Below are 18,759 nucleotides of genomic sequence, written 5' to 3' on the forward strand. Positions count from 1 at the left end.
CAATGTGGCACACAAAGAGGGACTTCTTCAGGGAGTCCTTGAAACGTTTGTATGGGACCCCTCTGTTCCTTTTACCAGTGGTCAGCTCTCCATACTACACGATCTTGGGCTGTCGTCCATCTGGGCAACGTGACCCTCCCGATGTAGTTGGCTTTGTAGGAGGATGGTTCGATGCTGGTGATGTTGTCTGTTTCCAGGACTTCAATGTTTGAGACGCTGTCCTGCCAGCGGATCTTGAGGATGCTGCGGAGGCAGCGCTGATGGAAGCGCTCCAGACAGCGTCCATAACGGCGGTATAGGACCCATGACTCGACGCCATACAGAAGGGTGGTGAGGTCTATGGCTTTGTACACTTTGAGTTTGGTCTGTGCTCTGAGGCTGTGGTTGCTCCACACACATTTGTAGAGTCTGCTGAATGTACTGTTTGCTTCTGAGAGCCTATTATCCACTTCCTTGTCTATGGTGGCACCAAACAAGATGATACTCCCCAAGTAAGTAAATTGCTTGACGGTATTCAGCTCGGTTTCCTCGATGAAAATGCTTGGTGGTCTATGTTCCTTTTGGGGTGCAGGCTGATGCGGGACTTCAGTTTTCTTGAAACTGATTTTTAGTTCGAAGAGTTGTGCCGCCTCGGAAAAATGTGTTTTTATACGTTGCAGGTCTGACTGACTGAGAGCACAGTCATCGGCGAAGAAGTTCACAGATGAGTTTTCCTTGTGTCTTTGTGTGAGCCTGAGGACACCTGAGGTTGAAAAGGCCTCCCTCAGTCCAGAAGCATGCAAAAACTCCCTTCTTAAGGTCTTCCGTTATCTGCTGCAGCATCATGCTGAAAAAGATTGTGAATAGGGTTGGCGCCAGCACAAATGCCTGCTTCACACCATTGGAGATACGGAAGGGACTCGAGAGGTCGCTGTTTTGCTTGATTGTCTGTACTGATTTTCATGAAACTGCTTCATCATGGCCAGGAACCTGGGTGGCCTCCAAGTTTTACAAGGATTTTCCAATGTCCATCTCTACTCACAGTATCGAATGCCTTGGTGAGGTCTACGAAATTGACATACAGGCTTTTCCTGTAATTGTCTGAGTGCAAATACCATGTCTGTGGTGCCTCTGTTTGCTCTGAAGCTACACTGGCTCTCTGGGAGGTTTTCTTCCACAGTGGTAGGCGCAAGCCTGTTCATACGTATTCTAGCCAGGATCTTCCGGGCAATAGAAAGGAGGGTGATCCCATGGTAGTTGAAGCAGTCTGATTTTTCTCCTTTGTTTTTTTACAAGGTGATGATAACGGCATCACAAAATCCCCTGGAGTCCTATCTTGTTCCCCGCAAGCCATGAAAAACGTTTGGAGCTTGGTGTATAGCGGTTAGCTCAACAAAGAAATTTCGAGTCAGCAACCTGCAAGCCTCATCTCGCAGAGATAGATATCAAGCAACCTTACAGACTAGAGTGGAACATCCTGATCTCACTGCTGATTCCACTCCAGAAGAACTCTGGGAATACATCAAAGCTGCACTACTGGATATTTCCAACGAAGTCATCGGACACAGCACCAAGAAGAATAGGAAAGGCAACTAAATATCCCAGGATATCGATGCTTCAGGCGGGATAGAGAGGGAGGTAAAAGGGGTGGAGGAGTTGCATTACTGGTCAAAGAGGATATCACAGCTGTGCTGAAGGAGGGCACTATGGAGGACTCGATCAGTGAGGCAATATGGACAGAACTCAGAAATAGGAAGGGTGCGGTAACAATGTTGGGGCTGTACTACAGGCCTCCCAACAGCGAGTGTGAGATAGAGGTACAAATATGTAAACAGATTATGGAAAGATGTAGGAGCAACAGGGTGGTGGTGATAGGAGATTTTAATTTTCCCAACATTGACTGGGATTCACTTAGTGTTAGAGGTCTAGATGGAGCAGAATTTGTAAGGAGCTTCCAGGAGGGTTTTCTAGAGCAGTATGTAAATAGTCCAACTCGGGAAGGGGCCATACTGGACCTGGTGTTGGGGAATGAGCCCGGCCAGGTGGTTGAAGTTTCAGTAGGGGACTACTTTGGGAATAGTGATCACAATTCCGTAAGCTTTAAAATACTCATGGACAAAGACGAGAGTGGTCCTAAAGGAAGAGTGCTGAATTGGGGGAAGGCCAACTATACCAAAATTCGGCAGGAGCTGGGGAATGTAGATTGGGAGCAGCTGTTTGAAGGTAAATCCACATGTGATATGTGGGAGGCTTTTAAAGAGAGGTTGATTAGCGTGCAGGAGAGACATGTTCCTGTGAAAATGAAGGATAGAAATGGCAAGATTAGGGAACCATGGATGACAGGTGAAATTGTGAGACTAGCTAAGAGGAAAAAGGAAGCATACATAAGGTCTAGGCGGCTGATGAAAGACGAAGCTTTGAAAGAATATCGGGAATGTAGGACCAATCTGAAACGAGGAATTAAGAGGGCTAAAAGGGGTCATGAAATATCTTTAGCAAACAGGGTTAAAGAAAATCCCAAAGCCTTTTATTCATATATAAGGAGAAAGAGGGTAACTAGAGAAAGGATTGGCCCACTAAAGGACAAAGGAGGAATGTTATGCGTGGAGTCAGAGAAAATGGGTGAGATTCTAAACGAGTACTTTGCATCGGTATTCACCGAGGAGAGGGACATGACGGATGTTGAGGTTAGGAACAGATGTTTGATTACACTAGGTCAAGTCGGCATAAGGAGGGAGGAAGTGTTGGGTATTCTAAAGGGCATTAAGGTGGACAAGTCCCCAGGTCCGGATGGGATCTATCCCAGGTTACTGAGGGAAGCGAGAGAGGAAATAGCTGGGGCCTTAACAGATATCTTTGCAGCATCCTTAAACACGGGTGAGGTCCCGGAGGACTGGAGAATTGCTAATGTTGTCCCCTTGTTTAAGAAGGGTAGCAGGGATAATCCAGGTAATTATAGACCGGTGAGCCTGACGTCAGTGGTAGGGAAGCTGCTGGAGAAGATACTGAGGGATAGGATCTATTCCCATTTGGAAGAAAATGGGCTTATCAGTGATAGGCAACATGGTTTTGTGCAGGGATGGTCATGTCTTACCAACTTAATAGAATTCTTTGAGGAAGTGACAAAGTTGATTGATGAGGGAAGGGCTGTCGATGTCATATACATGGACTTCAGTAAGGCGTTTGATAAGGTTCCCCATGGCAGGCTGATGGAGAAAGTGAAGGCGCATGGGGTCCAAGGTGTACTAGCTAGATGGATAAAGAACTGGCTGGACAACAGGAGACAGAGAGTAGCAGTAGAAGGGAGTTTCTCAAAATGGAGACGTGTGACCAGTGGTGTTCCACAGGGATCCGTGCTGGGACCACTGTTGTTTGTGATATACATTAATGATTTGGAGGAAAGTATAGGTGGACTGATTAGCAAGTTTGCAGACGACACTAAGATTGGTGGAGTAGCAGATAGTGAAGGGGACTGTCAGAGAATACAGCAGAATATAGATAGATTGGAGAGTTGGGCAGAGAAATGGCAGATGGAGTTCAATCAGGGCAAATGCGAGGTGATGCATTTTGGAAGATCCAATTCAAGAGTGAACTATACAGTAAATGGAAAAGTCCTGGGGAAAATTGATGTCCAGAGAGATTTGGGTGTTCAGGTCCACTGTTCCCTGAAGGTGGCAACGCAGGTAAATAGAGTGGTCAAGAAGGCATACGGCATGCTTTCCTTCATCGGACGGGGCATTGAGTACAAGAGTTGGCAGGTCATGTTACAGTTGTATAGGACTTTGGTTCGGCCACATTTGGAATACTGCGTACAGTTCTGGTCGCCACATTACCAAAAGGATGTGGATGCTTTGGAGAGGGTGCAGAGGAGGTTCACCAGGATGTTGCCTGGTATGGAGGGCGCTAGCTATGAAGAGAGGTTGAGTAGATTAGGATTATTTTCATTAGAAAGACGGAGGTTGAGGGGGGACCTGATTGAGGTGTACAAAATCATGAGAGGTATAGACAGGGTGGATAGCAAGAGGCTTTTTCCCAGAGTGGGGGATTCAATTACTAGAGGACACGAGTTCCAAGTGAAAGAGGAAAAGTTTAGGGGGGATATGCGTGGAAAGTTCTTTACGCAGAGGGTGGTGGGTGCCTGGAACGCGTTGCCAGCGGAGGTGGTAGATGCGGGCACGATGGCGTCTTTTAAGATGTATCTAGACAGATACATGAATGGGCAGGAAGAAAAGAGATACAGAACCTTAGAAAATAGGCGACATGTTTAGAGAGAGGATCTGGATCGGCGCAGGCTTGGAGGGCCGAAGGGCCTGTTCCTGTGCTGTAATTATCTTTGTTCTTTGTTCTTTGTTCTGGTTTGATGAAAATGAAAAGGAAATCCAAGTTCTGGTAAAAATAAAAAGGTCAGCTCATCTGGCTCACCTGGCACAGCCAGCCAGGCAAAAGAAAAAGACATCCTACCATTAAGCATGCAGCATCCTTCAATGTAAGCTGAGGAACATCCAAACTGACTGATGGATCGCACTTGCGGAAAAAACTCAACTGTACGCTGATACTGGCAACATAAGAAGTTTCCATGAAGCACTAAAATCTGTCTATGGTCCAGCATATCAAACCCAAAACCCCATGAGCGCTGATGGCAAGACCCTACACACTGATGTCATGGTCCTGTAGTTTTTTTTGGAATATGCGGTTTGCCTTTAAGGCTTGCAAAGGATCAGTATTGCTTTAAGAACCAGCAAGCCTCAGGAGTTATAGGAAGGTGCATTTTTGTTGTCTTAGAAACAGCCATTTGGAGACTGCAATTCAAAGGATGCATTCTCGTTACCATAGATACAGCCACTGGGAGTGAGTCTCATGCAATATATTTGTTTCAATTCAGTTTTGAACTCGCTTTTAGTTGAAGACAGTTTGTTCTAACAGAACACACAGACACAGACACAGCTGTGGTGACAGAACCTGGAAAAAGAGCTCTCAACCATTTAAACTGAAGGAATAGGAATTTTAGTCTGTTTATTGTCTCTCAAAATTCTAAAAAAAGTCTAAAAAAGTGGTAATTTAAATAGAAGAAAGACTGTGACAATCTTTTATCCCTCAAAAACTCTAAAGTCAGCTTGATTCCATTGTACGTGTTTCAAGTCGTTAATTGTTGAAATTCGCTGGAGAAGGAAAGCATCACCTACTGCTGAAGTTAGATTATGGACTGTTCTACTGTGGAAGAACCTTTTCCCACATTGGATGACTCTGAGGACCTCAAGTAACATTCTGTGAGAACTTCAAGCAACATTGGACTGTAAATTTGCAAGGACTCTAATTTTTTCTATTTTAAATGTTGTTTGTATCTTCATAGTGTTTAAGAATTTAGTTCTTCTAATTGAAGAGTTAATTTGTTGATTTAAAGACACCTGGTTTGGTTAGCCTCATTCGGGGTTAATAGATGGTACAAATTGGCTGGGTCTTTCTTTAATTTGGAAAGTTTTAAATGATGTGTTAGGCGATCTGTGGAGCGATGGGATTGAATTATCAGTGCGTCTCTCCCACCACAATCAGAATCGTATATTTTGATTGGGGGCTTTGACTGGAGCAGTCGGTCGTAACACCGACAATGAATCAGTCCTGGATTGCTTGTCGGAGCACTTTGAAACTCTTCAGCACCAAGTGCACAGTGCATGATACTGCCATCAATTGCATCCAACAGTAGCCTGTCAAAGAAAAACTGGATGAGAGCCCAACTCTGGAGGAGCTGATAGCCCAAAACACTTGAAAACCTCACACCACACTTGTACTTTACACAGTCCTCTTTGGTGATGAAATCTTCACGTTTAAAGGTCCCAACCTCTTCCTAGTTGTAATGGGTTGGATCTCGCAGACCTTTCTCAAAGTCAGTGTCCTCTATGCTCACTGCTGCACGCATTTTTGATCTGGACGTCCATGAATAAAGTGATCCCTGGTCACCCTGTTGGCCTTTTCCTTCTCCGCAACTTTCAAAACAGATTCAAGTCTTCGCAACCTTTCGCTCTCAGTTTTTTCTGAGTTCAGGTGTTCCCTCCGTCTCTCCCTTGAGGCTGCCTCTGCTGGTTGCCTTCCTTTTCTACAGCTTGTCTGCCTTCAGAAAATCTGTTAAATTTATCTGGAATCACAACTCAATAGCTCATTGTCCTTTTCCAAATGCAAAGTCCACAAGTCCTGCTTCAGCAGTGCCACCTGGGCTTTTAATTGTTTCCAGATGTTAGCAGCTGCCGTGCACATTTGCATCATCAGAATCACTGACTCCTTGTTTATGATCCGAATGTCTGGGAGGGTGAAACCTGTTGTTCTTCAGATGTTTTACCCCTGCAGTCTCTGTTTTTCAAAAAAAATTTGATCTATGTTCTCTGCTGTCCTGGTAACCAAGATTTCTGGCTTGTCTTTAAACAGAGTTAATGTGAGGTCACCTGATTTCTCTGACTCCATCTTAAACTTTCAAAAATCACAGTTTTTAAAACATAATCATGTTACAAAGTCCGGTGTTCATAATACTATGATGTAGCAAATTTCTCACTTATGCATGTAGCTTTTGCTTTTATACCATGTAAAAGCAACATGAAGTTAAAGTATTTCTGCTCCTTTTGACACTCGGCTAAAACCCATTTTATTTATTGACAGGTGACCTTTCAGCTTCTTTTTGTGTAGCTGAGACATTTCTACAATCAACACCATGTTGGTGTGCTGATATTTACAAATAATTTACACTTAGTTCTGCCTTCCATCTATCTCACAGCAGGGGAAATGTCACTTGGACGTCAGGAGGCTTTTGAGATCTTCAGGAGGGACTATGCTGACAGCGTGACCATTGAAGACAACAAACAGCTTCTGAAGCAGAGGTGAGTCACTTCTGAACTGTACCTGATGAAGGAGTAAAAAGAAAGACTGCCTGTTGTTTAAAAATTAGTCATTGACACCTTGATGCATCAAGACCAGCACCATGGTGAAAACAGTGACAGCTTTTGAAAAAGTATTGGAATGCCCTGTTCTGTAGATAAATAACCACTGAAGAGATTACCAGCCCCAATGTTTCCATTATCACAAAGTGAACAGCAAAGTTACAGCTGATTATTGTTGAACCTCAAACAGAGCCAGTCGAAAGCAATCAGCAACTGACCCGCAAATTGTGGCTGATCCCTTTGAATAGCAGTGGTGGGGTCAAGGGGTGAGGGGGCCCTTCATGCTGCTGATTCCATGTTCAGCTGTGCATGTTTAAGAAGAAAAAGTGAAAGACCTGCATTTATATAGCACCTTTCAACCGCTTAACGGCCCAAAGCATTTTACAGCCAATGAAGTACTTTTTTTTTAACGTGTAGTTACTGTTGTAGTGTAGGAAACACGGCAGCCAATTGCACACAGCACTATCCCACAAACAGCAAGTGATAATGACCAGATAATCTGTTTTTGTGATGTTGATTAAGGAATACATATTGGCCAGGACACTGGGGATAACTTCCCTGCTCTTTTCAAAATAGTGTTATGGGATATTTTACATCCACCTGAGAGGGCAAACAGGGCCTAGGTTTAATGTCACATCTGAAAGATGGCATTTCTGACAGAGCAGCACTGCCTCAGTACTGCACTGGAATGTCGGCCTAGATTGTTGTTCTCAACTTCTGAAGTGGGACTTGAGCTCACAATCTTCTGACTCAGAGGCGAGAGTGTGACGAACTGAGCCTGGAGTATTAACTATACCAATGAAGTCCAAAATGGCAGGTTGGGTGTCAAATCAGCTTTAGACGCTGAAAGACATCACAATCTGTCTACTCTGCAAACTTCTGATGCACAGATGCAACGTCCAGGCTGATGGCATTTGGTGAATAACTCCCAGTGCTACTGAGGTGAATTTTGCAGCCGGTATCTTATATAGTGGTGTCATGTGGACTTCACACTGGAGAAAACCCACACATATACACACACACACTTTTCCCATACCCATAATTATACTGTGCTCATCAAAATGGGAAATATAAAAGATGGAAGAATGGAACAGGTTCTTATTTTTGTACTATGTATCAACATTAAATGAAATGCTAAGCTTCAGAGAAATAATGTGTTTTTTTATGGAATTAATTTATATAGCTGAAAATGAATGGACTAGTCTTCACAGCAAAAGAACTTGCAGCACTTATATAAAAGCAAAATACTACAGATGCTGGAAATCTGAAATAAAAACAAAAAGTGCTGGAAATACTCAGCAGGTCTGGCAGCATCTGTGGGGAGCGAAGCAGAGTTAGCGCTTCAGTTCAGTGACCTTTCATCAGAACTGCCAAAGGTTAGAAATGTAATAGGTTTTAAGAAAATAAAGCATAGGTGGGGCAAAAGATAACACAAGAAAGATGTTGATAGGACAGAGGGTCACAGAGAATAACTGAACAGAAGGTCATGGAACAAAGGAAAAGGGTGTGTTAATGGTGTGGTGAAAGACAAAGCGTTAGTGCACAGAGGGTGTTAACTGATGGAATAATGAATGGCCTTGGCCAAAAGCACAAACATTTAATACCCTCTCTGCACTAACTTTGTCTTTTCTGTGACTCTCTGTCCTATCAACACCTTCCCTTGTGTTATCTTATGCCGCTTTATTTTCTTAAAACCTATTACATTTCTAACCTTTGCCAGTTCTGATGAAAGGTCACTGAACTGAAATGTTAACTCTGTTTCTCTCTCCACAGATGCTGCCAGACCTGCTGAGATTTCCAGCATTTTTTTCTTATTATAACTTGCAGCACTTGCTGTCTAGACTCAAAGATAAAGACTAGCCTCTTGGGTGAGGTACTTCTCCCTCCAGGAATATACAAGCAGGCCTTTAGGAAAGGAAGGAAGAAAAGGGGTCATATTTGAAAAAAAGGGTTATGATAATGTTTTACAAAGTACAGAGAAATGAAGACAAGATCTGCAGGAATGATGAATGAAAACAAATGCTTATTTTCTAAGCTTAATAATGGAGGCAAGCAGAGTACCGCAGGTTCTCAGGAATTTCCACAGTTTTCTACCTATGAACTGATATGATTAGATTCTGCTCCAAAAAAGCAAAGGCTCATGTCACTGAGCAGATCAACAACTTTCCAGAACCTCTGTCTTTGAGATTCTAAGGTACCAGACATGTTATGAATTATGACAATAATCAAGGAGGCCCTGTTCCATTGCTATATTTTGATTTATGGAGACTATATTTGAACCCAAAGAGAAGGTTGTGGTGGTCAGTTGCACAGCAGGAGATGATAAAATGCTGTTGTTGCCGTGAATGGCCCCTTTATAATGAACTAATTATTCACATGAGATTGAAACTGGGATTTGTGCAATTCAAAGGAGGCAGTTTTTGTCTCTTAGCACCTGACTCCTCCTAGTTGCATTTAGGGATTAGTAAAATGGTCTTTGTTACAAAAGTGCTTCCATTTTTTTAATATTTTATCTTTTGAGGACTTGTGTTAAAACTGAAAAGATTCCATGGATTTTTCTTTTTACCAAGTTCACCGAAAGGACACTTGCAATGTTATTTGAAAAACCACCTGTGCTGGAAGTCATGTGCTTTGGATTCAGTAAACAGCAGAACCCTTGGTGATCTGGGAAAAAATTGTTACAGAGAAATCACATATCAAGGTTTATGGAGTTCAAGTGGTTGACTGTCTGTTTGAGGTGTGGACATTGTTTTCAGTTTAGTTGGGTGTGAACAGTTTGAAAGCAGTTGGTGCTTTTCCTGCCAAGTAAAAAGAAACCACCCAGCTCACCACTTTCTCTACCTCTTTGAAGAAATCCTGCAAAGATCCGGTGTGGGAGAGCTAAAATCCCTGGTGCTGCATAGCTCCTGAGAAGCTGGAACAAAAGTCTGGAGATTCAAGTGTGTGCTGGCAGAAAACCCTGATGCCACATTTCTCCTAGAAAGCCGACTAGAATAATTCTCGACATCTCCAGAATGAATTGCTTCTGAAACGATCCCAGTGACCTGTCTCCGTATACCCGGACGCCAGACCAAAAAAGGGAAAACTGACATCCTTCCATATCTTCTCTTTTTTTTAAATCAAGAATTAGCAAGTTTTTGGCCAAAGTAGTCTTTTTTGTCTTTCTTTTGTAACTGACCTCTGTAGAGAGAATTTCTGTATTTTTCATGTGTGTGTGTGTGTGTGTGTGTGTGTGTGTGTGTGTGTGTGTGTGTGTGTGTGTGTGTGTGTGTGTGTGTGTGTGTGTGTGTGTGTGTGTGTGTGTGTGTGTGTGTGAGAGAGATTAGGGAATTTAAAAATGAAACTTTCATGTTTCAATCTGTGTGTTAATGCTTTGCTTGATTATTGGTTATGTCTTGTTTCATAATAAACTGATAATTTTATTGTTTATTAAAGAAATCTTGTTGGTGTATTTTATTCTGGGATAAAAAATAGAGTAGATGATTGACTGTAGCAGTAACCGGGTAAACATTTAAATATATGTTGTGACCTGTGGAGAAGTGGAACTAGAAAAGACAGTGCACTCCTCTTGCCTCGGTCGTAACATCTTGAGGAGAGGGAATAACAATGCCAGTAGTGATAGTTTATTCAGCTCTAAATGCAAGTCAAGCCTGGTGTAAAAATAGAAATCGCATCCTCAAAATGTCCCAAAATGCTTCACAACGAATGCATTACTTCTTAGAGTGTAGTATCTGATGTTATGTAGGCTAACACAGCAACCAGTTTGCACACAACAAGGTCCTGCAAACAACAAATGAGATTAATGACCAATTGATCTGCTTTTGGTTGTGTTGTTTGAAGCAGAACCCTGGGCGAGCTCCCAGCTGTATTTTGAATAATTATGTTGTTAGGCAGACAGTTTCATTGGAAAAGTACCAATGAGCAATGCTATAAAGCGATAGCTAGAGTGAATAGGGTGCTGGGGCGCATTCATTGAACCATTGAGTGTATTTCTCTCTTGTCTATTTTTCTCTTAAAGCCTTCACTTTGCTTTCCGGACAGTTGCTCTTCAGGATCATGCCATTCACACTTCCTCTAGACGTATCTTATGTTTCTTTACCTGTTTCATTATCACTCCCTTTGGCCTTGCACCATAAAACCTTTTGTCATTTAATCTCTCCTCCCTCTATTCCATCACAGCCCTCCCCTTTGTTCTTCTTCCACCCTTCCCCCCTTTCACTGGGTCAAATCCCATTACATCTCTAATTTTTGTTGAACCTCAGGCCACAATCTTCCAGTCCTCCTTGTATATGGGGTAGTGCCAGATAAAGGCCTGCTACCCGACCCGAACCTGATGGGACCCGACGACATGTGTCGTGTTCGGGTTCAGTCGGGTCGTTCTTCCGGGTCTGGCTTTCAGACGTGGCTCGGGTCAGGCCGGGTCTGGGTTGGATGTACACAGTATTAATTTGATTTGAAAGGTTGTTTAAAAAGATGAAGATTGGAGCCACTAAGTCAGTGATTGTTTGGTCACGAGTTAAACATAAACCCATGGAGTTGTGCCACACTGTACCAGTATCTGCATTGCTTAAACTAAACACAGCAATTTCCCGAATTCTCAGAAAATATCATTATACATTACCTAGACTCCTGCTTTACAGGTTGAAATACTCGCTGCAAGTTTATCCAGTTATCAGCTGAGCTGCTGAAACCAGGAAGGTCCTGAGTGATTCATTATTATAAAATATACAGTATTTATATAAAAGATATAAAATTATCACTGTCAGGACTCTAGTCTACACACATACAATAATAGTACAGTATTAACAGTGGTAATACAGCATACAGTCTCCTGGGCTTTATTAAAAGGGGCATAGAGTAAATGAACAAGGAAGTTATGTTGAAATTATATAAGACACTAGTTCGGCCTCAGCTGGAGTATTGCATCCAGTTCTGGGCATTGGAGAGATTACAAAAAAGATTCACGAGAATGGTTCCAGGGATGAGGAATTTCAGTTATGAAGATAGATTGGAGAAGTTAGGAATGTTTCCTTGGAGAAGAAAAGGCTGAGAGGTAATTTGATAGAGGTATTCAAAATTATGAGTGGTCTGGACAGAGTAGATAGAGAGAAACTGTTCACACTTGTGAAAGGATCGAGAATGAGAGGGCAGAGATTTAAAGTAATGGATAAGAGAAGCGAAGTGACATGAGGAAAAGCTTTTTCATGCAGCGAATGGTTAAGGTCTGGAATGCGCTACCGGAGAATGTGTTGGAGGCAGGCTTAATTGAAGCATTCAAAAAGGAATTAGACTGTTATATGAAAAGGAAGAATGTGTATGGTTACGGGGAGAAGGCAGGGGAATGGCACTAAGCAAACTGCTCTTTTGGAGAACCAGTGCAGATACAATGGGCCAAATGGCCTCCTTCTGCGCTGTAACAGTTCTGTGATTCTGTGAATGTTTGGGTGTCTAGAATTCACTGCCAGGAACGGTGGTGGAGGCAGTGACCCTCAATTTTTTTAAAAGGCACCTGGACAGGCAGCTAAGGTGCTGTAACCTGAGGGGCTATGAACCAGGTGGAAGGTGGGATTAGTTTGGGTGGATAGCTTATTCAGCTGGCATGAACATGATGGGCTGAATGGCCTCCTGTGCTGTATTTTTTCTATGTTCTATGGTGTATGAATTTAAATTCCACCAGCTGCCATGGTGGGATTTGAACCCATGTGCCCAGGCCATTACGCCAGATTACTAATCCAGTGACATTACCACTCTGCCTCTGTCTCCCCATATCCAACTGTGGAGAAGCTGGAGTTATTCTCCTTTAGAGGAGGAAGGTTAAGAGAGATTTGATAGAGATGTTCAAATTCACTAATGGTTTTCATAGAGTAAATAAAGAGAAACTTTTTGCAATAGCAGAGGCTTGGTAATCAGAGGATACAGATTTAAGGTGATTGGCAAAAGAACCAGAGGTGACATGAGGGAACACTTTTTTACACAATGAGTAGTTGTGTTTGGAAAGGGTGCTGGAAGCAGACTCGATAGCAACATCAAAAGAGCATTGGATAAATACTTGAAGGACAGAAATTACAGGGTTATGGGAAAAGAGAAGGGGAGTGGGACAGATTGGATTGCTCTACCAAAGAACTGGTACTGGCATGAAGGGCTGAACGGCGTCATTTTCTGCTGTACGATTCTATGGTTCTGTTCTATGAAGCATATGCCATTTGCGTTTGAATTGGACTCATGCAAGTGGTAATGCTACTTATTGCTTAAAATACTGCATTCCACATGGAGATACCAGAGGCCAGTTGCTGGAGGTGTGGTATTGACAAAACCAAATGTATAATGTATTCACATTACTATAGGGATGACACCTCCTGGAAGAATTATGGGAAGGATCCTTCAATAAATTGGATCAGATCTTGGAATGTAAATTGAAAAATGAACCTCAAAATTGGTTGTCTTAGAAATTACCCTCAGTTTTAAAATTTACAGTTAATCTAGCCTGAACAGTTATTTTAGGGAACGAGTTCCAGGATTCTGCTTTCAGTGATGGCCAAAATACCAGAAGAATTTTCAAATGATCCCATAAGATCTCTTACATCTTGATAGATAGATATGGCCATGTAGCATCCAAAAGTTGGCACCTCCAACACTTGCAAAAGGACGGTACAGTTGAATGGATTATATTTCAGTAGTTTTTGTGCTTGGTGACACTTGGAAAATTAAAGATTACCATAAAAGCTAGAAGGGATAAGTAAAGGTCATGTGGTCCATCAAAGCTCATCCCTCTAATATCCTGTACACTACCATTGGAGTGTGCAGTTGCATTTTTAATAGCCCCAATCTTCCTTGTTTAGCAGATTATTTCAAATATTTATCACTCATTAACTGAAGAAGTTGAATTGAAAAAAAAAATACTCCAGCCTGTGGCAATTTCTTCCATAAACTCAGAATTATTTGCTTGGACTTATACTTAATGTTAGCAATGTGAGACCTGGCAAAACTGGCCAGGTTCATTTCCAACTTTAATAACTCAACATGCTCTCATGCACTTATCATGACATTAAAAAAAATCCCAACCATACTGTGTTTGTAAATAATGTGGTCAGATTATCGTTAGCGCAACTGCATTGCAATGCCGAATTCAGGCACATTAATCACTCCCATTAAAAATAGCCGTGGGAAATGCAATATTATTCCTGTTTCATGTGAAACATGTAGTGTAGTTAGAAGTTAAAGCTGTCCATGAGGTGCTTAGCTTCTGGATAAATCGATGTATGCCCCCGAAATTCCTTGTGGGTTTCACCAGTCTGCTGCAGTATTTCTGGCAACTTCCAGTAGTTTTGTGGTGGCATTGTTAAGGGGCATAACCTCTTTTCTCGGCTTACAATGTAACTGATGGCCACAGAGTAGAGCCAGCTACGTTGAGTTGCTGCACCAAAAAGTTCCAATCTTTAGGCGCATTTGCTGATGACTTGAGTTGTACAGGCCTCCACATGACACATGGGCACCACTGATGGGGAACCAGGAAAGAAAGCCAATTTGGATCCTAACACACAAACTGAGGAGGATTATGGCCACGGTTGGCATCTGTTAAGGATGGTGGGTGCAGAGGTGTCTAGCTGGCTACCCCTTAGAACAGGCAAATACCAGAGATGCACCCAAAGTAGCACTCGCAGTCACCTTTCCCCTTGCTAATTAAAGTCATTATGGCACAGAGGCTGCCATTCACTCATCAAGTCCATGCTGGCTCTCTGTAGAGCAACCCGGTCAGTCCCATCCCTTTCTCTATCCCCCTAGCCGTACAAGTTTATTACCCTCAATGCCCAACCAATTTCCTTTTGAAATTATTGATAGTCTCCGCTTCCAACACCCTCATAGGTATTTTACCTATGGCAAGCGGGCGTGCTGGGGACGTGAAAGGCCGACCAGTGACAGCTGCCGGCCTTTCCTTGCGCCGGGGGGTTGCCATGGCAGTCGGGCACAGGGTGCCTGATCGAGGGCCGCCCCTGCCTCCCAACCCACCCCGAGACCCAAGACACCGCCCCCCCCCCCCCCGCCCACAAACGACCACCCTAGCCTCACCAGGGCACAACCCATCCCCCTGGTGAGGCATGCCCAACTTACCTTCACTCCTGGCTCCAAGTCATCGGCTGGGCTGCAGTCCCAGCAGTGGCCACCACTGGTGGCGCTGCAGGGACTAAGAGCTGCTGGCCCGCTGATTGACCAGCAGCTCACTGAGGCAGAACTTCCTCCCTCAATTGGGTGGAAGTCCAGTCTCAGGACAATTAAAGCCCAGGGACCCGTAAAATGCGGGATGGATCCCCGGGCTAGGTGGAAGCGGGTTTGCCACCGACTTTTATGTCGGTGGCGAATTCCCGTCCGCCTAAGGTAAAACCCAGCCCTCTGTTTCTCTCTCCACAGATGGTGCCAGACCTGATGAGTATTTCCAGCAATTTCTGTTTTTAGTTCAGCGTAACTTCCCTGCTTTTGTACTCAATATCTGTACTTATGAAGCTCAAGATCTGATATGCTTTACTCATTACTCTCTCAATATGTCCTGCTACCTTCAAAGATCTATGCACATGAACCCCAAGTCTCTCTGTCCCTGTACACTCTTTAGAACTGTGTCATTAAGTCTTTGTTGCCTCTACCTGTCCCTTCTGCCAAAATGCGTCACCTCACACTTCTCTGTTCAATTCCATCTGCCATTTGTCTGACCATTTTGCTAGCCCCTCTAAGTCCTGTTGCAGTCGATTGGTTACATCCTCACTGTTTGCCGCTCCTCCAAGTTTGGTATCATTGGCAAATCTTGAAATTTTACTTTGTATATATCAAAAAAGCAGTGGTCCTAGCACTACACCTTGGGGAACATCACTGTCTACCAGTCTGAAAAACTATTCAACACGACTCACTGTTTTCTGCCCTTAAGCTAATTTGTTATCCGAGCTGGCACTGACCATCCTATTGCATGAGTGTCAATTTTGTTAACTAGCCTTTTATGTGATACTTTGTCAAATACTTTCTTAATGTGCATGTAGACAACAACTATTGCATTCCCTTCATCAGCTTTCTCTGTTACTTCGTCAGAATATTCAATTAGATTAGCCAAGCACAATCATGCTGACTCTCCTTAATTAACTCAAACCTCACCAATTGCCTGTTAAATTTTCCCCTGATTATTGTTTCTAAAACCTTACCCACCACTGACGTTAAACTGACTAGCCTGTAGTTACTAGGAATGTCCTTACACTCTTCCTTGAATAAGGGTTTCACATTTTCCAGTCTCCAATCCTCTGACACCTCCCCCGTATCTAGGGAAGAATGGAAGATTATGTCAAACAGTTCCACTATCTCCACCCCCACTTCCCTTAGCAACCTGGGATACAAGCCATCTGGACCAGGTGACTTATCCATTCTAAGCATAGCCAGCCGTTCCGGTACTTCCTGCCTATCAGTTTTCACCCCATCCAATTCCTCTAACATCTCTACTTCTACCGGTATTTTTGTCAGCATCCTCCTCCTTGATAAGCACTCATTAAGTATTCTAGCCTTGCCCTTCGCCTCTAAGCATGTATCACTTTCTTTGTCCCTAATAAGGCCTCATACTACCCGTTTAATATTTACATGTTGGTAGAAGATTTTTGGATTCTCTTTTATGTGAACTGCCATTCTGTTCTCATATTCTCTCTTTCCCGGTCTTGTTTCCCTCTTCATTTTACCTCTCAACTTCCTGTGTTTGCCTTGGTTCTCGCTCAAAGAATTCACCTGACATGCTTCATACACTGTTTTTTTTTGTTTCATCATATTCTTTATCTCCCTCATCATCCACGGAGCCCTGGCTTTGCCTCCTCTACCTTTCACCCTTGTTGGAATGTCCCTCGCCTGTGCCAGAAACATTTCCTCCATAAAGATCATCCATTGTTTCAGTAGAGTTTTTTGCTGTCTTGGTTCCATTTTACCCTGGCTAGATCCAGTTTCTCCCATTGAGTTAGCCCTCTTCAAATTCAGAAGTTCTACTTCAGATGGTTTCTCGCTCTTCTCTATTGCCAATATAAACCTTATTATATGATGATCATTCTTACCCAAGTGTTCCCCGACAGACACTTGGTCCACTTTGCCCACCTCATGCCCCAGAACCAGATCCATCAATGCCTACTTCCTAGTTTGCCCAAGAACATATTGGTCAAGGAAGTTTTCCTGAACATATTTCAGATATTTCTCCCCCTCCTTTCCCTCAACATTTTCCCAATTGATATTTGGGTAAGTAAATCCCCAGTATCACCACTCTATAGTTAGTTTAGTTTAGTTTAGTTTAGAGATACAGCACTGAAACAGGCCCTTCGGCCCACCGAGTCTGTGCCGACCATCAACCACCCATTTATACTAATCCAACACTAGTTCCATATTCCTTCCACATCCCCACCTCTCCCAATATTTCCCTACCACCTACCTATACTAGGGGCAATTGCTAATGGCCAATTTACCTATCAACCTGCACGTCTTTGGCATGTGGGAGGAAACCGGAGCACCCGGAGGAAACCCACGCAGACACAGGGAGAACTTGCAAACTCCACCCAGAATTGAACCCGGGTTGCTGGAGCTGTGAGGCTGCGGTGCTAACCACTGCGCCACTGTGCCGCCCCATCTTCTTGCACATCTGTGAGTTCCTTGAAGGTTTGCCCCTCTATTGCTCTCTCACTATTTGGAGGCCTAGAGAATATCCCCAGTAACGTGATTATACCTTTCTTGCTTCTCAAGTCTAACCAAATGGATTCAGTCCTCGGCCCCTCAAGGTCATCCTCTCTTTCCAAAGCTACAGTCTCTTCCCTATTCAGGACTGTCACCCCACCTCCCTTTTTTCATTCCCTATCTTTTCTGAATGCTTTGTATCCTTGAATATTAAGTGCCCAGTCCTCACAATTTTTAAGCCAAATTTCTGTTCTTGCTACTACATCATATTCCCACACAGCTATGTGTGCTTGTAGCTCACCAATATTATTCAGCACACTTTGTGTATTTACATACATGCATTCTAAATCTGTCTTTGTATTCCTCATAGTGCTTCTTAGTCTGCCCCTAGTAGTATCCAACACTCACAGTTTATGCATCTTATTTCTATTTTCTACTTCCATATGCTGGTGCCAATTTAGTTTAAACCCTCCTCCAACCATACTAGTGAACCTCCCCATGTGGAAATTTGTCTGTACTGTTGAGGTGCAATCTGTCCCTTTTGAATAGATGTCGCCTGTCCCAATTCCCTAAGAATCTGAAGCCCTCCCTCCTGCATCATGCTTCATGCCATGCATTGATCCTCCCTACCTTCTTATTTCTACTCTCACTAGCATGTGGCACTGGGAGTAATCCAGAGATTACTACCTTTGAGGTCCTACTTTTTAACTTCTTCCCTAAAATCTGATTGTAGTATCTCAATACCTGCCCTCTCTATGTCATTGGTACTGATGTGTACCACAACTTCTGACTCACTTCCGTCCCCTGCAGAATATTCCGCACACTCTCGATAATGTAGTTTACTCTGGCACCAGGGAAACAACACACTCACAGTGATGTTTACGGAAATGCCTATCTGTCCCCGCAACTGTGGAATTTCCTATAACGCCTGTATTTCTGCTTTTTGCAGTCCCTTGCCTATTAGTGCCATGGCTTGGAATACACTCCTTCAAGATGTTATCACACCCAGCAGTCCCCAGTGCTGAGTGTGGCATACACCCTGAAGACTCTTGCACCTGTAAAAATCCTGAGCTCGAGCTCAAGCAGCTGGAGATACTGCATACATGATCCTCAAGACAACATGAAATATCCTCAAGTTCCCACATGGCACAGGAATTGCAAGTAACAGGTCTCAGCTGCCCAT

The 18,759-nt window shown here is 43.3% G+C and overlaps 1 protein-coding gene across 6 annotated transcripts in view; it reads left to right on the top strand.

Moving 5' to 3' along the window:
• kif6 (kinesin family member 6) overlaps positions 1-18,759 on the top strand; it is a 775,022-nt gene that overhangs the window by 457,529 nt on the left and 298,734 nt on the right. For all 6 annotated transcript variants that reach the window (XR_010973257.1, XM_068027794.1, XM_068027795.1 and 3 more), the window contains exon 14: positions 6,740-6,842. Coding sequence is in view for 5 of the 6 variants with exons in the window: in XM_068027794.1 (XP_067883895.1) it covers positions 6,740-6,842 (103 nt within the window). In the remaining variant the exon portion in view is untranslated. The remainder of the gene's footprint in view (positions 1-6,739; positions 6,843-18,759) is intronic.

This window comes from Heterodontus francisci, chromosome 3 (assembly GCF_036365525.1).
Source record: "Heterodontus francisci isolate sHetFra1 chromosome 3, sHetFra1.hap1, whole genome shotgun sequence".
NCBI classification, from domain to species: Eukaryota; Metazoa; Chordata; class Chondrichthyes; order Heterodontiformes; family Heterodontidae; genus Heterodontus; species Heterodontus francisci.